The following is a 22,555-nucleotide window of genomic DNA, read 5'->3' on the forward strand; positions in this document are numbered from 1 at the left end:
AACAAACACATCATCAATTACAAAATATAGATGATATACTACGAATTCGATTTAGAATGATATCCTTTTTTTTGCTACAATATTTGTTAATATACTATGTACTATTCTACACTAACAGCATCTAGCTACTATTCTGGACTTTCTGAAGTAAACATTTTTCCTAAAAATAAGAGAAATAAACGAAAATAAGTTTTTCTTGCTGAATTTTTCTTCTCGTGAGATCAGCTGTATGATCCCACACATGCACTTGTCCACTCACTTCCATTACGGTATCAACAGACGACAAAATTTCCAGCTGTTTTTCTAAGGACGTATTTATACTTTCAATGTCCTTCAGCGAGTTACCTCAGGGTTGAGACTTAGTGCAATGGAATTTTCATGTCATAAACCTACTATATTCCAAATTTCGTGAGAATCGTTATAGCCGTTTTCGAGATCCCGTCACATACAGATATAAACATATAAATATCTAAACAGAAATTGCTCGTTTAATAGTATAGGATATACTGGTACAATAGCTTACACTCATTTTACATTTATAATTCACATTGATTGACAGTATTGCTGATTGATGATCGAATTCTAAAGAGTACGAAAAATTATTATCAATCATAATAAAGATTGAATGCAATAATTGGAATAACGATAATATAATATTATGATGTAACTAAATAAGTCGGTTGTGTTTGCATAAATAATTGTCGAATCTTTGAAAAGGATATAATATTCTTCCCTTCAACACACGACCGGGACAGGTGGGTGACAAAGAAGGACAGAAGGGAGAAGAAGAAGAGAAACGTCATGCAGTAGGTGAAAAAAAATCATGAGAACTCAAATAGCAAAATAAATAGTGGCCAAATTCAGTTGTAGAGAGAGGATTAGAGGATTAGATGGTAAATCAGTAGTATGAATGAACGGGGAAAGAAGAATAAATTACCAAAATTATTAAGAAGCTAAAAATAAAAAGACCTGCAACATTTCGTCGAAATCTGGATGAATATTGTCAATTAGTTCGGGAAAGGAGACCACATCTCAAGGATAAACAGCTTTCACTCTCTTAAAAGACAAGAATTCATCGAACGACAGGATGTTTTAGTTTTTTCGTGTCTAGTTTTTACTGATGTAATCCATTTACAGAAAATTCTGGCTTTATAATAGAATCTTGAAAATGTTTATTCTCGCGAGTTCAATATTTCTTGAGGAGACATGGTCGAGTCTATAAACTTCTTCTTATCATCAATTTTTTTAATTCCTCAATTCTCTCATCCTTCACTCTCACTTTCTCTCTCTCTCTCTCTCTCTCTCTCTCTCTCTCTCTCTCTCTCTCTCTCTGACTTTAAAAAAACATATTTTGGAACAAATGACTGAAACTGTCCGGCCCTAGAACGATCACATGACAACCATCCCTCACCCATTCCACCAATATTAACCTTTAAACCATATTATAGAACGAATTGTATATATATATATATATATTATATATATATATATATATATATATATATATATATATTATATAAACTCATGTTATTTCAATTATCCACTGCATAATGCCGTATATTACTGAAATTTGATAACCCTGATCTACTTTCAGCCTACTTCATTTTTTTTCTCTTCAATATTCATATTGATTAAAACTTTTACAATATTTCCATTAATAAATAAATCCTTAGTTTAAATAACGAAATTAACGTTTTGGTAAAGAGTTAGTGGAGAGGATATTTTAAATATTCTTCCCAAAGAATGGACATTGATATGTCCAAAGCTCCGCCAATTTATGTAGATGCATAACAATATGATTATTATCTATAGTTATTATATTACAAATTTCTTTTTCATATCATATACAGTTCAATAGTTATTTTCCTAGTCTATATTATGTAAATTCATCTATAATTTTGCTGTATTGTAAGCTATTGTATATAAGTGTATAAGCCAGTATATATTGTAATCTACATAAATAAAGTACTCAATCAATCAATCAATCTCTTCGGTAGCTAGTTACATTTGGAAGAGAATTAGTGGGAGGGATATTTTGAATATTCTTTCCAAAGGATGGCCATTGATATGTCCAAAGCTCCGCCAATTTATGCAGATGCATAACAATATTATCTATAGTTATTCCAAATTGTTTTTTTCATATCATATACAGTTTAATAATATTATTTTCTTCATGTAAATTCATCTAAAACTTTGCTGTATTGTAAGTTTTTGTATATATGTGTGTAAGCCAGTATACATTGTAATCTACATGAATAAAGAACTCAATCAATCAATCTCTTCCTCCTTCTTTTTTTGTCGGACCACTCTCTCAATCTTCTACTCCCACTTATACATATCTCTTCTCTGTTTGTCTTATGTTTCTCTTTTTTATGCTTCTCTTGGAACCTATTGTGTATGAGACCTGAGAATTTGATGAACTGAATCATTTTTTTGTCTTAATCAACTGAGAATGCTTATAGGCCTATTTTTAATACTTTAGTTTTTAGTTTGTCAAGTTTTCAATTTGTCATGTTCCAGTTGTATGGAAGCAGCTGAAAATTACTTTTTTGAGGGAAATTAGAAGATAGGTATCTTCTATCTTCTATCGAATTGGGGATTCAATTCCAATGACAATATCTGATTCTCTGTCGCATCGAAATCTTGGTTCGCCATCTAGGAACGCCATTTTGAATTCAACTCCATTTTTGAAAATTGGAACGTGGTCACATGATACATGATTTTGATATATAATTTCAATAGTAAATGAATGTTGATAAAGTTATTCTTATTCAAAGATACTGATAAATCATCCATCCATGCAATTAACCGAGGATGGTTATAGGCATATTTTAAATTCTTCAACATTTCATTATGTCAAGTTTTCAGTTCGTCAAGTTTTAATAAAGACCCTTGCGGAGCACAAGTTACCTTACAGTTCTTAATATCGAATTAATAATAGTTGTTAATATCGAGTTAATAACAATTTATTCTGCAAGAAAATATTTTTTCCATGACTAAATGAAAACTTTTCATAATTTTGGTAGTTTATTACATTTCTACAAGGTCACGAAAAATCTTTTTTTCGCCACACTGCACAGAAAGCAGCTGTTTTCCAGTCCCTAAGTAGATCTGAAAGACATTGTTTGCAGATGACTCTCGTCTGACGTCAGAACAGGTTTCTTTTGGCCTAGGCCGGAAAGAGTACCCTTTTCAGCCGCTAACATGGAACTAAGAAAGGTGATCAGAAAACAGCTGATCAAAAAACTTTTCATTATTTGTATTCATTATTCAATAATTAAAACATTATTAATAATATCATCTTATTGTCATTTGAAAGAATAAAAAAGTGTAAACTCAACCTCCCACATAATTGAACATCATATTTTAGGTTATTTAGACAAATAAGAATTAAAAATAAAAATACTTGGACAATTCCCTGATATTCAGATTTGCTAGAGCTATCACCTTCCACTTCTGCTTTCGGAAGTGCTTAGTAAACAACTATTCTCATATAAATATATATATATATATATATATATATATATATTGAATATATTATTGAATATTTATATATATATTCAAAAATAAAATATATATATTGTTTATTTTTGTGTGTGACGAAAAATAGCGTTCGCACCACGGGAAAAAATGTTTTTCCGGCTCTCAATCTTTTCTAGTTTTCGGTCTACGGACTTGAAAACCCTTGGACTTGAAAACCAAGTCCTTGGACTTGAAAACCGATTTCGAGCCGGAAAAATCTCATTTTCCGCTCTAGGTGCGAAATATACTATTTCCATTACTCAATGGAAACTTTTTATAATTTTGGTAGTTTATTACATGTTTACAAGGCCACGAAACATCTTTTTGCAGCCGTGCGAGGTTAGAAAAGGATAGAGCTGTCTGCTTTGTTGATGACAGAACAGGGTGACAAAGGAAGGCCAATCAGATGCTGGGATTCAGAAACAGAATCTCTCTATTGAAGAAATAAGACAACTCTGTTACTTGTGAGTAACTGTAAGTGCAATGAGCCAGTGCAACAGATTCATTGAAGCTTTGTTCGGTTCAGAAATTTGTCCTCAGGGAGAATTCAATTCGTCAAACGGAAGAGGGTATCTTTTTATCTTTCGCCGATCGCTAGTCATTGTCAAGCCAGTGGTGGGATGAGTGAGTGGGTAAGGTGGAGGGGATGAGAGTGAAATGAGGATGAGTGGTGGGCGGAGGAGGGGATTAGAGTGAAATGAGGAGTGAAAAGGGTCTTTGATGGCTACAATTGAAGACTTTCAGTCGATTGGATGGGAAAGGAGTTCTCCAATGTTCGAATTTGAGCCTATTGTAGCAATTTGAATCCATTAGAGTTGAATTGATGCAAAATCAAATATCAATATAAAATTATAATTTGTGGAGGTAGAGAGAATAAAAGGAAGAAGAAGAAGAAGAAGAAGAAGAAGAAGAAGAGAAGAAGAAGAAGAAGAAGAAGAAGAAGAAGAAGAAGAAGAAGAAGAAGAAGAAGAAGAAGAAGAAGAAGAAGAAGAGAAGAAGAAGAAGAAGAAGAAGAAGAAGAAGAAGAAGAGAAGAAGAAGAAGAGAAGAGAAGAAGAAGAAGAAGAAGAAGAAGAAGAAGAGAAGAAGAAGAAGAAGAAGAAGAAGAAGAAGAGAAGAAGAAGAAGAAGAAGAAGAAGAAGAAGAAGAAGAAGAAGAAGAAGAAGAAGAAGAAGAAGAAGAAGAAGAAGAAGAAGAAGAAGAAGAAGAAGAAGAAGAAGAAGAAGAAGAAGAAGAAGAAGAAGAAGAAGAAGAAGAAGAAGAAGAAGAAGAAGAAGAAGAAGAAGAAGAAGATGATGATGATGAAGCATAAGATGATGAAGGAGAAGAAGAAGACAAAAAGAAGAATGATAAATAGAAAGTATAATAATAATAATAATAATAATAATAATAATTTCTCTGGATATTGGACGACACATCCAGAGGAGTTTATTCATAAATTCATACATACATTACATTATATTACATATTTTTTAATATAACAATATTCAGGGTTGAGAAAATGATACCTCACTATATAATATATGTGTCGAGGTTATCATCAAATTAATACTAATTTATGCTACAACAGATAATACAAAAAATCTAAAACTATATCTATTACCCTAAGCATCACCTACTACAAAGATACTAAACCAAGGTACTATTTTCTACCTATAAATTACCTTATTTAAAAAGAATACTACTTAAATCTAAATCCTACTTACTAGTAGTTCCTCACTACTTTGTATCCCAATACTGAATAACCAATGTCTAATTTTTCTTTTGAAGCTATTGAAATTTTCCTCTCCTTTGATTTCTAATGGTATTCTATTGAATATTGTAGGCCCTAAATATCCTAGTGATCTTTGCCCAAATGCTGTATTCATCCTTGGTACTTCTTGGTTGTAACGTTCTCTTATTCTAGTATTATGGCTATGATTTATGATATGGTTCCTATTTTGATGTTTTTTCATATACCCTAATAACAACAATATATACAATTGCCTAACGCTGAGTACTCTATTTTCTATGAATAATTCTACAGTTGGAAACCGGATTTCCCTGTTTCCCATTATTTTCAAAATGCGTTTTTGAGTTTTAAATAATGGATCTATAAAACTGAAGTTAGCTGCACCCCAAACTAACAAACCGTACCTTAAAAGAGATTCAACTAATGTTAAGTATACAGTTTTTAACATTTCTTTGTCTATGATACGCCTTAATTGATAGAATTTGTATATAAGCTTCCTTATTTTGGCAGTTATGTGCTTGTTCCATTTCAATGAATCATCTACTATTATTCCTAAATACTTTATATTGTCAGATCGTTCTATTAGTGGGCAATTACAATTAGTGTTACTATTTCTATCATAATTATTATGAAGCTTCATTGTTGTCATGTGTGGTTTTTTGCTATTTGTTAAAGAAAAAGCTAAAAATTTTGTTTTTTCTGAATTTAATGACAATAAATTATTTCTTAACCAACTAGTGATTTTTGTTAGTTCTATCTCTGCTGTTTGGAACACTTCTTCCCAGTTTTTTCCTTGAAAAAGGAGTGCTGTATAAAAATGTAGTAATGAAAGTAAGTGCATAGTGGTAGATTATCAGTGAATTTTGTAATATATCAAGCCATGGCCACAACTGAACAAAAATGTTCGACATACATGTTCGGCAAACATGTTTGTTGAGGAGCTCAGGGACAAACATTTTAAAAAGTTTGGACAATCATTGTTTGTCAAACAAAAAATTACTGTTTCACCAAACATTTTTAGTGTTGTCAGCTGTAGAACATGAAACCGGTTCTCCTCACAAATATTTTGTTTGATGACAAGTCCACACTGGCCCCAGGCAAACATTGTTTGTCAAACGTGATGAAATTTGTCCAAACTGTTCCAACAAACATGTTTGTCGATCATTTTTGCAGTGTGGACACGGCTTTAGATAAAATATATTAGATTATATGGAATCATTATGAGGGTATTAAGCCAGTTCCATACACTTGTGGACATAATATTTTTTTCCGTACTTATAAATTCTACTAGATCAAACAGATGATGTTTGTCAAGTTCTGTTGAATCTAATAAAATTCATAAGGACGGCAAAAATTTGGAAAACCAAAAATCGATGAGTGTGTAGCTATCCTTTAGTGGACTAACTAGTAGCTCTGTGAATAAATGGCCTCGCGCTGTTAAAACTATCACAGTCTTCTCTCATGGAATCCCGTTAGAAACTGAGTATAAAATTATGAGAAAATGTTTCACATTTTTCACCTATGCTGTAATTTACATGGAAAATTTCGACACAAAAACATCTCGATTTTCTCCCAGTGAAGCCAAGCACACACACGACGATTTTTTTTCGTACGATTGTTCGCCGTCCTTATAAATTCTTCCACATTAAACAGATTATTTCAAAAAAATTATGTTTGTCAGGTTCTTTTTAATTTCATATAATTCATAAGGACGGCAAAATATCGTACGAACAAAAATCGATATTTTATACGAAGCCATAGCGGCCAGCCAGTCTACAGATGGAAATTAATGAGATATTGCATTTATTCAAATGCTAATTGATTAATTATTATTATAATTGAATGAAAATCCAAATTGATCATTTCTGACCGGAAATTAGGAGGTACTGGGTTCGATTCCCGGGCTGACAGATAATTTTTGGATAGTAGCGCTCATCGAATTTCCATCTAGCTGTTTACCCTGTTGTCAATTTTTGCAGTAGCAGAAGTCTTCGGTGTGATTTACAGCATTCAATTTGGATTTTTGTTTGATAATAATAATAAATTCATTAGCATTTGAATAATTGCAATATCTCTGTAATTTCCATCTTTAGACTGGCTGGCCGCTATGGCTTCGTTTCAAACATTGAATTTTGTTCGTCTGTAAAAATCGATGTGGGTGTACGGAGCTCAAGTGCATAGTAGGATATTCAGTTCTACATAGTAATATTAGTGAATTTTGTAATATATGATCAAATATATTTGATTAAATAAAACCAGTATAGGGTATTAGTGCTCTTTCAACTAGTAGCTCTGTGAATAATAGGCCTCGCGCAGTTAAATCTATCACAGCCTTCTCTAATGGAATGCCTTTAAAAAGTGAATGAAATTTTTTTTACATTTTCCATGGACGAATAGGAAATAGTTATTTGTGCAACTAGAGCGCAAAGTGGAAGTTGCTGCACCGAAAGAAACGTTTACACACGAGTCGTAGGCGAGGGCGGAATGGTTTCTTGAGTGCAGCAGAGGAACTTTGCTCACGTATTTCACATTAAATTTTTCCTACAGTTACCATTGAATATGAGAAGTGGTTGATTAATTTTTTTATTATTAACAACATTTATTTATTTTGAACTTGATAATCCAATTGAAAATTAATAATCGATAATTTATTCAAATTGAAAATCAATTTGAAAATTTCAATAATTTTGAGTAAATCTAAATTTCTGAATAATTTTCCAACCAATCAATTTATGAATGAAAAAAAAATATTATTTGAAATAATGAATCAGCTGTATAATAATATTCAGCTCATATAATATAACATCAGCTTATAATACTGTATAGTAAATTAATAATATTCAAAATGTAAGTTATAATTCAAAGAGTTCTAATTTTTATTTATTTGAAAATCAGAAAAAATATAGATAGAACAAATTTGCATCCAAAATACACGTCAACAATGTCAACAGCTGATTGGGATGGCTGCAAGATAATATGCAAAGTAATACTTTGCACACTAGAGCGGAAAAGTGATTCTTTGCAGCCTGCAATCAGTGCAGAAATGGTCACTTTTCAAAGTATCTGTAGGAAAAATAAGTTTTGGCACAAACACATCTCGATTTTCTCTTAGAAACTGGTAAGTTGTAGCCATTAAATACATAATACTGTATAAGGAATTTTATACTTCTTGATTGATGTTTGATAACATTTTCTGTGTGGAAAATACCATCGACAAAGATTTCAGCACCCAAATTGATGTATCCTGACTTGAGAACCATAATAATTTATACATCCAATTGTGGGGATTATTAATGGTTTGTAGCGTTCCTGACGCCAAGAAAACTATCAATTAAACTGATCCATTAATCACTGCACCCCCACACCCTCTATTCAATACCTTCAACCCTAGGAACTTCTTCTTTCCTTCCCTTTCATGCGCAGCAAAATTAAACTACTTCTCACCGCACGCTTTCTCCTTTTTTCTCCTTCTTTGTTTTCATTTCTTCTCTTTTTTCACTTCCTATTACCCCCTCCACATCCTACTCTTTCCTTACAACACCTACCCTCCTTCTCAGCAAAATCCTTATGCTCCTGCTCCTCTTCCTCTTCAACCTCCTCCTCCTCCTCCTCCTCCTCATCCTCCTCCTCCTCCTTCTCCACCTCCTCCTCTTCCTACTCATCCTCATCCTCCTCATACTCAACCTCCTTCTACTCCTCCTCTTTTTCTTATGCACTTTCAATGTTATTTTCATATCCTGCAAAAGGACGAAGGAGTGAGTCAATTTTAGTAGTGAGTCCTACTCCTTCTTCTTTTTTTTTCTCCTCCTTCGACTCTTTTTACTCCCCCTATCATCATCCTTCTCGTTTTCCTCTACATCTTACTCGGACATACACAAGTTGCGCCCAGCGGTCAAATAGGAGTGATACATGGCTCCCTTACACAAGTACACTGTTCACGTAGTGACGTCATCAATGCCAGTCCCACTATTTGTCCCGCTCTCACTCTCTCTCTCTGTCGAAGAGATAACGGTATAAAATATATGCTTTTCGATTCTTTTCGAGTCTAAGTACAGGCCACAGTGCCCATGTAGGCTCATTCCGTATATACAGTCTATAATGTTTAATGTTACTTTATTTGAGTGTCAGCTGAGCTTTAGTGTTCAGAAGATTGCGTTTCTTCCGTAGTTTCAAATTTTCTCAAATAACTCAATAATATCGGAGGACCGAGCTTCGCTCGTTATTTTTATTTATTGATAAACAGAACACAATTCTCTGAAATGATCGTGTTTTTACTTCACAGCTGGCTTTATGTCATCTTATGTATTTCGGGTATGCGATATTTTAATTTTTCAGATACTCACTCGCTGACTCACTATTTTACTATCCACAGCTGTTTCAGCCAAGGATGAATTATTCTTTTCATGTCCTTCAGCGAGCTTTCCCAAGGATGAGACCTAGTGCAATTGAATTTTTATATCATAGACCTACTATGTTCCAAATTTTGTGAAAATCGTTATAGCCGTTTTCGAGATCCGTTGAACATAAATAGCTAGATAGATATAAATATAAATAACCAGATATAAAAATACAAAAATTTCTCGTTTAATATAATAGGATATCGTTCCAAGTAGAAATTGAGTGGAATTATCGTAATTGATACATTAATCCAAATCATCTAAATTAGAGTGATCCGTGGTCTAGTGGATAGAGTGCCTGCGTAGCAGCATAGAGATCCCGGATTCAAACCCTCTAAATACCAAAACGTTTTTCAACCAGATCACTCCCGTGTTATCGGATGGGCACTACAGACGGTCCCGGCTGAAGTATGACAGTCGTAAGGCCCATTGACGGCTTAAATTATATATTCAGGCGGTGGGACCTTCCCGCAAGGTACTCCCCACCAACAAAAGCCATACGAGTTTACTATCTAAATTAGAAATGTATGGTGTTCATGTTTATTTTCGACTGAAATTGTATACAAATTGTACACGTGGAAAACTAACTTTATCTTTGCTGACTGTGTCACCTAAATTTGGAAGAAAAGTAGCACAAGTACTACCTTATTATATTTTATCTACCAATGTTATTACATCTGTGTCATTTGTATTGTAAATGGATAGATAAATTGATATCATTAGGCTTTAATTGATTGATTATAATCAATCTTCAGGGTTGATAATGATAATTAAACTATTATTGACGGAGTTAACCACTTTATTGACTGGAGCAATTTTACATCAAAAGGGACTACACCCTTTGTACCAATTAAAGTAATTCTATTAAGGTTCAACCACATAAAATACTGATTGAGCCCGCTTTGAGAGCCGTAGTCACAACAAATTGCGATGATAGGTAGTGAAATAGCTCGGGAATACTTGGAAATATCACCACGATGCCGCTTTTCCTCAACATCTGACATGTCTTTGTGGCTCGCCAGCCACATATTACCTCCGGTGTGACAATATTTTTCTCGGTTTAATTTTCAGATGGGAGAGTCGTTTCTATTATAATTTATTGACAAATCGTCTTCCCTCTCTCATAGAAACGAACCCCTGTTGCTGTGAGGGAGGTGACATGAGAGCAATCACAGCATTTTCCGTTCTTGCTCTCTCTGCAAATGACAGCTGCCAAATGATACCGCTTTTCCCCTTACGATTTTCGAATTCACCATTCAGTAACTACATGAGCACAGTGTGGTACTGAAAGAGCGAAAAGTGAATGACAGTTTCAATATTGTATCGAAGAGGAAGTGTGAAAAGATTAAATAATTGATTTAATTAATTACTAGCAGATAACCCGTGCTCCAAAACGGTCTAGTTAAAGACTTTAGGAGATATTCACATTATCAATCAGCACCTTGCAAATCAGAAATGAAATACATGGGTGGTATGGATTAATAATGTGAATATCATCAAAATGGTTCGAGATATTGATATATGGTTTCCGTCATTCATTTTTTCTTAAAATTCTCTATCGAAATCATGTATCGCATGACCACCCTCCTATTTTAAAAAATGAAGTTACATCCAAGATGTCGGACCAGATTTCCAAAGTCATTGTAAAGTAGTTTTTTTCAATTTGAGTAGGATCCCCCAATCACACCCACCGTCAATTTACTTTCGTGTATGAGATATTAAGCCGTTCTCGGACTTTTCACCCACTCTGTATGTACTACTCAATACTGTGACCATACTGTAACATTAATTGGTTCTGACCTCCAGATAAGATGGGTAGATGAGGCTGCTTGCTGAGCCAGGTTTTCAGTTGAGTTATGTCCTCTTTCATACCAGTCTCCGTCATGCCATACTCTTTGTAAACTGCCGATTTGCCAGCAGGGTTCGGCTCAATTACCTCTGCACCGTACATCTGTAAATAAAATATTCATTTAACTATTCAATTTCACAAAATAAATCGAGAAAAGTATTACCTTCAAATGAATTGTGGGATAATATATAATAGGTTATCTATAATAATAATATAACTTACTATAGTACGTAACTTACTAATAGTGAGTAGGTTTGTGATTTTGTATTCCAATTTTTCAAATAAGTGTAATATTTCTAAAGATTTCTATTGATTGTGATACATTCTGTGATTCATTTAGAGCCGTTTGCACAGTGTAAGTACAAGCTAAAGCTTAAACAAAATCTGGATTTTTTTTTGTTTAAACTAAAATTCCGTTTGCACAGTATCAGTTTAAACTCTGTATTGAGTTTAAACTCTGGAAAAGTTTAAACCTCCAAAGCAGGAGGTTTAAATCGAATAATTTGGATTAACTTGACATCTGTGAAGATTTGATGGGGAAACAGCTGTTGGTAAATTATTTTTCGATGTTTGTTTTTATTGCTTCTGTAGACGATAATAATTTAATTATTTAGGTTATAACGCTATTGTTTCTCTATGGTTATAGTGGATCATTATCATTTGAATGTAAAAATAATATTATAGAAATTGATAAGAGTTTCTAATGCGATTGATAAAGATGACTGAGAAAAATTGAGCAAATAACGAATAATTTAAATTTCTGGGATGATAGAAAAGTTTTTTAACGATTTTGCTTGAGTAAAGAAACTGCCAATTTAGTATTTGATTGAATAAATCACATGATATAAATTAAGACAATATTTATGTAGGCCCACAGTGGTCTTTGATTAGAAAACATGTTTTTAATAATACATAACTGAGATATTTTGCTTTCGAGAGATTTCTAATAAACGAGGAAGACCGTAGTAGATTCAAGCGTAACAAAATAATTTTTTTATCTTACATTCTAAAATATATTTTTCGGTGCCAACTAAACATAAGTTTTTAAAGAATTTCTTGATCGCTTTTTACTTTTATTACCGTACAGCTTACAGCTCTGTGGATTTTGAACAACAAAATAGTAGCTACATAACCTCAATTTACTAATGGTTTGTAAACAAATAAATTTCCTGTAAAAATCAGCTTTCCTGATATTATAAACGATGACATTTCATTACCAACTTAACGCTAAACTAGTTTAACTTAAACTGGATTAGTAAATCGACTGAGAAAACCGATTAAAGTTTAAACTTTCAGATTAACTTAAACGAGTTTAGCAATCTATACTGTGCAAACGGCCCTTAAAGTATTATGTAACCTTCAAAATTCAAAATCTTCATTATTCCGGGATCAAAAATCAAGTGACGGAGCAGTGTGTGATATCATAACCTCAAACCTTGGACAACATTAACTTCTTATCAAAATTTTTGGACGGAAATAGTACAGGCTCAGCCTATTTTTTCCTCCAATGTCATAATTATATTATGATTGTAGTATTCTGTACAATGAATAAATGAATATTATATTATAATGAAGAAAAGATCTGGCTTATACACGTACGGGATATGAAATACACGGATGACGCATCATCACATCTGTCCTACTGAACTGATTAACTTTAAATTTTTCATATAGATTCTTAATTCATCGAAGATGTGTATAGGCCTATTTTCAATTTTTCAAGATTTCAGTTTGTCAAGTTTTTAATTGGACCCATGCGGAGCATGATCACCTACTAGTCCATAATATAAGAAGGAAATAATTAGCTTATTAATGTACCGGATAGGAAATTCACGAATGACGCATCATCACATTTGAACTGCTAAACTGATTAACTTTAAAATTTGCAAATAGATTATTAATTCACCGAGGATGGTTACTGGCCTATTCCAATTTTTTCATATTTCAGTACATTAACTTTCCAGTTTGTCAAGTGATTTGAACAGACCCTCGTGGAGCCCGAGGGGACCCTGCTGGTCTATAATATAATAAAGGAAAAAAATAGCTTATACATGTACGGGATGGGAAATTCACGAATGACGCATCATCACGTCTCAACTATTGGACTGATTAATTGAGATATTGCATATATTAATTAATTATTTACCGAGGATGGTTATATGTATATTTTAAATTCTTCAAAATTTCAGTTTGTCAAGTTTTTAATTAGACCCATGTGGAGCACGGGTTACCTACTAGTCCATAATATAAGAAGGAAATAATTAGCTCATTAATGTACCGAATAGGAAATTCACGAATGACACATCATCACGTCTGAACTACAGGACTGATAAACTTGAAATATTGCATATTGATTATTTATTTAACGAGGATGATTATATGAATATTTTGAATATTTTAAATCCTTCAAGATTTCAGTAGGTCAAGTTTTCAATTAGAACCTTGCGGTACATGGGTTACCTACTAGTAGGTTATAAAAAATTGAAATATCATAGTGGCGTATATTGAATCAATTTCATATCCATCAAAAATTATCTTCAGTCAATAACCAATCGAGTGACATATATTATTTCATCATACCATTTACTCATGCTTCAACAATCTAATTTTGTCTAAAGCTACTTCTTCAAGTTTCAAGATGACGTCAGAAAAATATACTCCCATTCGGCATTCACAGCCTGTTATGGGTGGTGCAAACTTTCAAAATAATTCAATTCAAATCAAATTCATTTGCCAAAATTTCCAATACAAATATAAATAATGCAACAATGCACATTTTATAAATATACAAGTAATAAATTAATATCATGCTCTTAGGAGAAATATAATTGAGATTGAAATGATTGTATAGGTATAATATTTTCCGAAATGTTTGCAAAAGTTGTGTGTAATTTTTGATATTGTTCATTAATTACTAATTCATTGATTACTGTGCAAAATCTCAAACAACTACCGACACTTATAAGCTGCCCAGTTTCAAATTTTGAATATTCAGTGTTCTTGTGTACCCCTGCCGCATTTAATAAAAATATGAATCTACTTTAACATCATGTTCATAAAAGTATTTCCACGTAGGATCCTGATGCAGTAATAACTTTTCCCTGTAATCGCTGCCTTTAAACCAGTAAAAGAATGAAAATAATGGAACCAGTATGAAAGACAATTTATATGAGAAAACAACTACTGTAGTTTGATATTTATAAGTGGGTATAATTTCATCTCCCAAATGTTTCAAAAGTACATAATGCTCGTTGTGAATTTCAGAGTTCGTGTTTCAAGTGGAAATAACACAACTCAAGTTCAAGACTTTACAATGATAAGATAAACGGTAACAACTCAAAAGTAGTACTGAAGTGGCTTCAAAACTCATATTTCCTGTTGTTTTTCCTAACTGAATGTCAATATTTTCTTTGTTGGCTGATAGATTTGAGTTACGTTCTGCTGAAGTGAGATTCGCGTTCTAAATTCAAATTATTTCGTTAAACAAACGCATTCGTGAGGTTTATTTTCCTACATTCTACAACAACTGCAGGCTATAACTGTTCAACTGTGATATGTCATACCTGTATAACTGATCTGATATAGGATATTTTTGATACTTTATTGTCAATAATGATTCATAATCGGTATAATAATTATTATTGACTGAGCGAAGTGAGATCTATTTTTCAACTCGGATTTTCTTTTGACTGTATGTAAAGTGATGTATACACAAGGTTTTTTGAAATTTTGCATTTTAAGTATGAATATCGGGGCACCGAGCTTCGCTCGTTATTATTATTTATTGATAAACATAACACAATTCTCTAAAATGATCGTGTTCATATTTCACAGCTGGCAGCTTTATGTCATCTTATGAATTTCGGGGATGCGATATTTTGATTTTTCACATACTCACTCGCTCACTCACTTTTTTTCTATCCACAGCTGTTTCAGCCAAGGATGAATTATCCTTTTAATGTCGTTCAGCGAGTTCTCCCAAGAATGAGACCTAGTGCAATCGGATTTTTATATCATAAACCTACTATGTTCCAAATTTCGAGAAAATCGTTAGAGCCGTTTTCGAGATCCGTTTAACGTAAATAACCAGAAATAAATATAAATATAAAAATAGGATATAAAAATGAAAGGAATTCCTACATACTCCGATATCACTATATTTATATCATCTACTCTGATTAATCAGGACTATAGGATTAATCAGACTATAGAATATTCATAATCAATAAGCTGACAAGTGGATTATTCATTGCATGCAATACACAGATGTCTGGAGAAGCCGTGTCTATTTCTATAAGGTCTATAGTACCAATCAAAGACCTTAAAGAGGTATGCATCTATAAGGTCTTTGGTTTCAATATTTTGTTTTCAAGTCATGGTTTTATTATGCGTGCCCATCAGTATCGATATTCATTTGGAAAAAAAATTTATAAGGTGATTGAAAATAATTAAATGAACTGAATAATGCTGAAGAAATAATAATATTTTTGATTGTGAAAAATAATTTTAATCTGATGGAAAGATTATTACGGAACTGGATGAATTATATCATATGGAATACAAATTCAAACGTGAACTGAGCTTGTTAACATTTCAAACAGGTGAAATCAGATACTTGTGGATGAGAAAATTGCGTGAGATTTACTGTTTACAGAACTACTAGTATATACAGTAGTAAGGCCCGTATGCAGATACTCGGTTGAAACGGAGAAATGTCAGCTGTTCGTTTAAACCCCATATGAAACACATTTATTTATTTATTTATTAGGTTAGCAAAAACTCTTATACAAGGATCAGAAAAGAAAAAACAGGCTAAAACAGGCCCAAAACTTTTCCAATTTCCTGATTGAGTTTTAAATAGTCCAAATAATATAGTTTATGTCCATTCCAAATTCTACTCCAAATCACAATCTAAAATATAAATTAGAATAAAACAAACAAATTTGAATAGATTAATAATAAAAGTTAATTATGATAAATGCAACCATATCTAGAAGTAAACTTGGTTTAGCGTTGAACGTAGTGTTAGCATATGGCCATTTTAAAATCAAATCATAATTAAGTATTGAATTGCCAGGTTCACTTAATATCGGGGCACCGAGCTTCGCTCGTTATTTATTTATTGATGAACGGAAATTCTTCATATGATTGGGGAAGGACTAACAGGCACAGCCTAAAACTGTTTCTTCCCCGAATTTTGATTCATAAACCATAAATGGTCCTAAAGATGGGTTATGTTCCATACACTCGAATTCAGGTCCAATTTTCAGTCCAAATATTTGAAAACAGAAAAGTTCTAATTTAGATTGTTCACAAACCAAATTGAATAGAAAAATAACACTCACTAATCACTTGAAATTGTGAAATAATGATTAACTTTGAATATTATGATACACCATGTCATGTCAAAAAAATCAGATTATTTTGATCCAGTCTATTAAACTTTCTAGATTTCTCGAGAGATACGGTAAGCTGATTGATAACACAGCAGATCTCCCACACAGGCACATGCATCTTCTGTTATCGACAGACGTCGAAATTATCTGTTTTCCAAGGATGAATTATCCTTTTAGTGTCGTTCAGCGAGTTTTCCCAAGGATGAGACCTAGTGCAATCGAATTTTTATATCATAAAACTACTATGTTCCAAATTCCGTGAAAATCGTTAGAGCCGTTTTCGAGATCCGTTAGACATACATAAGCAGAAAACCAGATAACTAGATATCCAGTTATCCAGATATCCAGATAACCATATAACCATATACTCGCTTAATATAATAGGATAGATAACCTATTATATATTATCTCACAATTCGTTTGAAGGTAAATTTATTAATATCCTTTTCATGTCCTTCAGCGAGCTTCCCCAAGGATGAGACCTAGTGCAATCGAATTTTTATATCATAAACCTACTATGTTCCAAATTTCGTGAAAAACGTTAGAGCCGTTTTCGAAATCCGTTGAACATAAATAACCATAAATAAATATGAATAATAATCAAACATGGAAATATATACGGATATACATAAATTGCACGCTTAATATAATAGGATAATCCAGTCCGATGTATGAAAATCTATAGAAAGGATGAATAAGTTTCTCATGTCATCAACTGTAATCGGGGAGCTATTATTCTGTAGATAATTCACCAGATTACTATACCATTGGTATAATACTATATTAACAAAGAATGTTTTCTAACAATGTATTAACGACTGACCAAATGTAGCTTCCTTTTGTAGCTGGCTGGCTTCCCTAATGGGTTGACAGATTATTATCTTTCCATCATTACATTTATGACTTTAGCGTGATATTTCTGTTCATTGTTGGTTCGCAAATAAATGTGTTTGTTGCTCTCAAGGTTGTTTGGGCTATTCATTGGCCTAATGTTGTTTTGCTGCGCTGCTCCCCGAAAAGTACAGTTGGAAACACCAACTCATGCACTTTAATGTGACAGAAATCAATATGATAATGATATTAATGATGATTAGGATTATAAGAAGAGAGCTTCCCTACATCTACAAGATCAACGCAATAGTTAATTTCATCAATCAAAAATTCTTTATTGGTTTTTCAAAACAAAAAATCTGGTGTGGTACACTCACACAACTTTCCTTGCTCATTGAACTGTAAGCCTCTTTTGTTAGACGCAACTACGATCAAACTACTTTATAATATGTGTATATATAATTATTGTTTTCAGAGTACTTTTTCCTTTGTGTAAATTGTGAAATTCGATGATTTTTTCAAAATTCGTCAAAACAGCTGTTCTACAGATGAAATATCTCGACTATGACTGTGTTCTTTTTATAAACTGCTCTACCTACTTACCTCATGCACGAGGAGGTTACAAAGTTCATTTCTCAATGATGAGGTGGACCCCCCATTAGCTTCCCAGGAAAAAGACTCATGCCAGTTGATAGAGCTGATGAATACCAATTCGGGGTATGAATTTGAAAAAATCGGTCAAGTAATTTTTGAGAAAATCGTGAAAAACATGGTTTTTTAGTAATTATCTGCCATTTTTCTCAAGAATATTACAGAGCTCCTGCAATTTTCCCAAAAATGAGACTCATGTCAGTTGATAGGGCTTATGAATAGCTATATATGGTATGAATTTGAAGAAAATCGTTGAAGCAGTTTTCGAGAAAACCATGAAAAACATGGTTTTTCAGTCATTATCCACCATTTTTTTTCAAGAATATTACGGAGCTCCTGGAATTTTCCCAGTAATGAGACTCATGTCAGTTGATAGGGCTTATAAATGGCTATCCATGGTATGAATTTGAAGAAAATCGTTAGAGCCGTTTTTTAGAAAAACGTGGAAAACATGGTTTTTTAGTAATCATCCGCCATTTTTTCCGCCATCTTGAATTGAATTCTATTGAATTTCTTATTGTCGGATCCTTATTGTAAAAGGACCTTGAGTTTAAAATTTCAAGTCAATCGGTTAATAAGGAATGGAGTTATCGTGTTCACACACATACACACACACACACACACACACACACACACACCACACACACACCACACACACACACATACACACACATATACACACACACACATACACACATACATACACACACACACAGACCAACACCCAAAAATCATGTTTTTGGACTCAGGGGACCTTGAAACGTATAGAAAACTTGAAATTAGGGTACCGGTACCTTAATTTTTTTGGAAAGCAATACTTCCCAAACCTATGGTAATAGGGCAAGAAAAGTAAAAATATACAAAAAACAATACTTTTAGCAAAAAATATCTATAAGAGAGAGACCAATCACCTTCAAGGGAAATCCTGTGCGCTGGTGAGAGTTGCTAATACAATTGGATCGGTCTGAAGAGAAAGGGAACCTGTCAAAAATCAGAATTTTTCAGGGGAGAGAAAAAACTAAATACAGATAAAAGTATTGATAATTCCAAGATTGTTTTTGTCATTAGGATGCAAACTCTTTTAAGACAACAATTCTAATCCAGTATAAGCATTTATATAAGATTCACCCCTTAAAATTGAGTTTTTTGTTAACTTCCTATTACTCATGATGATATCATAAATTTATTATGACTCTTCAACTTTTACAATGAACACCTCAACCGAAAGCAATCTAACCTCAAAGCAACGCGTGAATCAAAGGTAACCTAAAGCTGCGTACACATATACGCGCTTCCAACCCGCACCGAGCACGCTCCGCCCTCGTTCCACCATCGAACCACAGTCGCTCCACCCACGCACCCATCATGAACGTTACGGAAGATGTTAGCTCTTCTCGCGTTCCCCGGTCGAACCACTGTTGCTCCCCGGTCGATCATCAATCGCTCTGCTGGAGTGACGTTCGGTTGCGGAGCAGAGCGAAAGTCTGTACGCACCTTGACAATAGCATAAAAATCACAACTGACAAACAGCTGATTTTCGAATGTTCGGCGTTGAAAGGGAACATGTGTGTCATGACTATAGTGAGGTCCACGTTATAATGTCTGTGGATAAAGATAGAAGAACAGCGTTGCCTGTTCTCGGCCTTAATTAATTATATTTATACAATGTCAAAAACAGATTTGGCATCGTTGCGGAGCTAGAAGAAGATAGTAGTACCTGCTTTGTCGATTGTTAGACAAGGATAGCAACATCAAAGTTAATCAAATACTGTCATTATAACGTGGGACCTCACTATAGTTCCCTTTCACTCCAGTACAGCAAAAATACGATATCTGTTTCTGGTATAAAGAGAATGCTGACATGTCCCCTTTCAACTCAAAACGATGTATCCCACAGAAAACAACTCATTTCAACCATAAAAAAAATGAAACATTTTGACATGTTCCCTTTCTCCTCAGGCCGATTCAATTCAATACGAGTCATTAAGAACTTACAAAAGATGAAATAAGAAATTATAGAATATAATAATAAAAGAAAATGAATTTCAAAATTGTTTGCTTTTAACTGGATTGTTTGATAACTGCGATCTAGATGGAATGAGAATATCACTGGTCAAAATTAGTCCTTTTCCTTGCTAGTTGCATGTAGTATACTTTGCTATAATGATAATTCTTCCTCTGTGAATTATACCTAATTAAATTTAACCGGCATAATTGGAGCGTGGCGGGGAAAAATATGGATTTAAAATAAGACTTAATAAATTGTACACTCTCAAAGGAATAATCACGAAGAGAGAGACTTTAATTGAACTAAATAATTGCCTCCATAATACTCATACATTAGGAGAGAGGAAGAGAAGGAGAGATTGATTGATTGATTGATCATTTGCCTTTATTTATTTGGGAGAGAGTGGGAGAGAGATATTTGATATTTAATTAATTCGTCTCACATTGCCAGGTCTGACGAGACATATGGCAAACACTTATAAAATTAAAAAAAAAATTTAACACTTCTGAGTTTAAATACAATACCTAGTGGAAAATATTAGTGGAAATAAATACAGATGATGAAACTAATGTAGGCTAATTTATTGGACGATGGGCAGAATTCACAGGCAAGTAGGAAATTTGAAAGGTACAAGTGGGAGGATATTAAGGCTTCGATGGGAAAGGATGTAGAATATGGAGGTTTATGGATATAAAGGAATCCGGATTTTCGGTGGGGTTCTACAACTCTATAACAGAGAAATTGATTGATTGATTGATTGATTGATTGATTGATTGATAAATAAAATAATTTATGTAGATTACAATATATACTGGCTTATACACTTATATACAATAGCTTACAATACAGCAAAATTATAGATGAATTTACATAATATAGACTAAGAAAATAATTACTGAACTGTAGAGAGAGAGAGAAAGAGAAAGAAAGAAAGAGAGAGAGTTAGAGAGAGTGATTGGATTAGATTAGATAAGATTAGATTAGATCTCTTTATTTATGTATGTTACAATAATAATAATTACTGGCTTATACACTAATTTACATTAAATGACGGTAATGCTAGTTATTCAACGAATTTCACAAAGTATAAATAATTGATCAATGAGAATAATAATATAGAATGCAATTAGAATAACGATAATATAATAATGTGATGTAACTTCATAAATCGGCGGTGTTTCAACAAATAATTGTCGATTCTCTTAGAAGGATATAAAATAATATCCTTCCCATAAACACACGAACGGGAAGAGAGTGAGAGAGAGGGGGTTGGATGATTGATTATTTGCCTTTACTCAGAGGCAGATTATTCGAGGCCTTTATTCAGAGGCTTTATTTATTTGGGAGAGAGAGAGAGAGTAGGAAGAGAGAGAAAAATGATGAATTAATTGATTCATCTCTCAAATATGAGAAAAGCTAAAGACTTTTTTTCTCACCCATATTCACAGAGAAAGATACTATAGTGAGGTCCACGTTATAATGTCAATGGAGAAAGATAGGAGAACAGCGTTGCCAATCCTCACTGTCCTGTCAATGCCTTCTTGACGGTGACTGATACACGTTTATTAATTATTCATTCTCATGTAAATAATCAATTATTTTTCATCAAGCAAGGAATTATATTTTTCAATAATTTCATAATGAATTTTCATAATAAGGATGGAATATTTTGTTAATTAATTATTAATTCTACATTGTTAAAGACGATCTGGCAACAAAGCAAATCGAGAGAGAGATAGCGCCATCCGCTTTGTTGAATGATAGACAAGGATAGTAATACCATTGCTAATCAAACACTGCCATTATAACGTGGACCTCACTATAGTTTACATAGCTAGAGCAGAAAATTTTAACAATAACTCTTTAATACGTCCCCGTAATAAAAAACTTAGTGAATGTGTCCAAGTCAAGCCATAACAGTTCAAAGCAAAAAAAAATCTGGTGTGGCGCACTCACACAACTTTCCTTGCCGTTATGAAAATTTATCACCTGACGCTAGTGTTCACGCGCATCTCAAGTCTACTATATTCAAAGATCCAAGCCAGCTGGTGACAGGACAATTACGCTGGAGACACACGAAGTCTGCTATCTCTTTACAGTGAATGATTTAATAGAATCAAAAGTTGCCAACAGTTTGCAATTGAAATAATTACATTTTCTCGAATTTCGA

The 22,555-nt window shown here is 33.1% G+C and overlaps 2 protein-coding genes across 4 annotated transcripts in view; one reads left to right on the forward strand and one right to left on the reverse strand.

The window, feature by feature from the left end:
* The window catches only part of LOC111043682 (acetylcholine receptor subunit alpha-like 1), a 195,261-nt gene that overhangs the window by 117,157 nt on the left and 55,549 nt on the right, over positions 1–22,555 (forward strand). The window lies entirely within an intron of this gene.
* The window catches only part of LOC111043683 (alpha-tocopherol transfer protein-like), a 74,543-nt gene that overhangs the window by 20,986 nt on the left and 31,002 nt on the right, over positions 1–22,555 (reverse strand). For both annotated transcript variants that reach the window (XM_039435816.1, XM_039435817.1), the window contains exon 2: positions 11,451–11,601. In XM_039435816.1, the coding sequence (XP_039291750.1) occupies positions 11,451–11,601 (151 nt within the window). The remainder of the gene's footprint in view (positions 1–11,450; positions 11,602–22,555) is intronic.

Source organism: Nilaparvata lugens, chromosome 9, assembly GCF_014356525.2.
Source record: "Nilaparvata lugens isolate BPH chromosome 9, ASM1435652v1, whole genome shotgun sequence".
In the NCBI taxonomy this organism is placed as follows: Eukaryota; Metazoa; Arthropoda; class Insecta; order Hemiptera; family Delphacidae; genus Nilaparvata; species Nilaparvata lugens.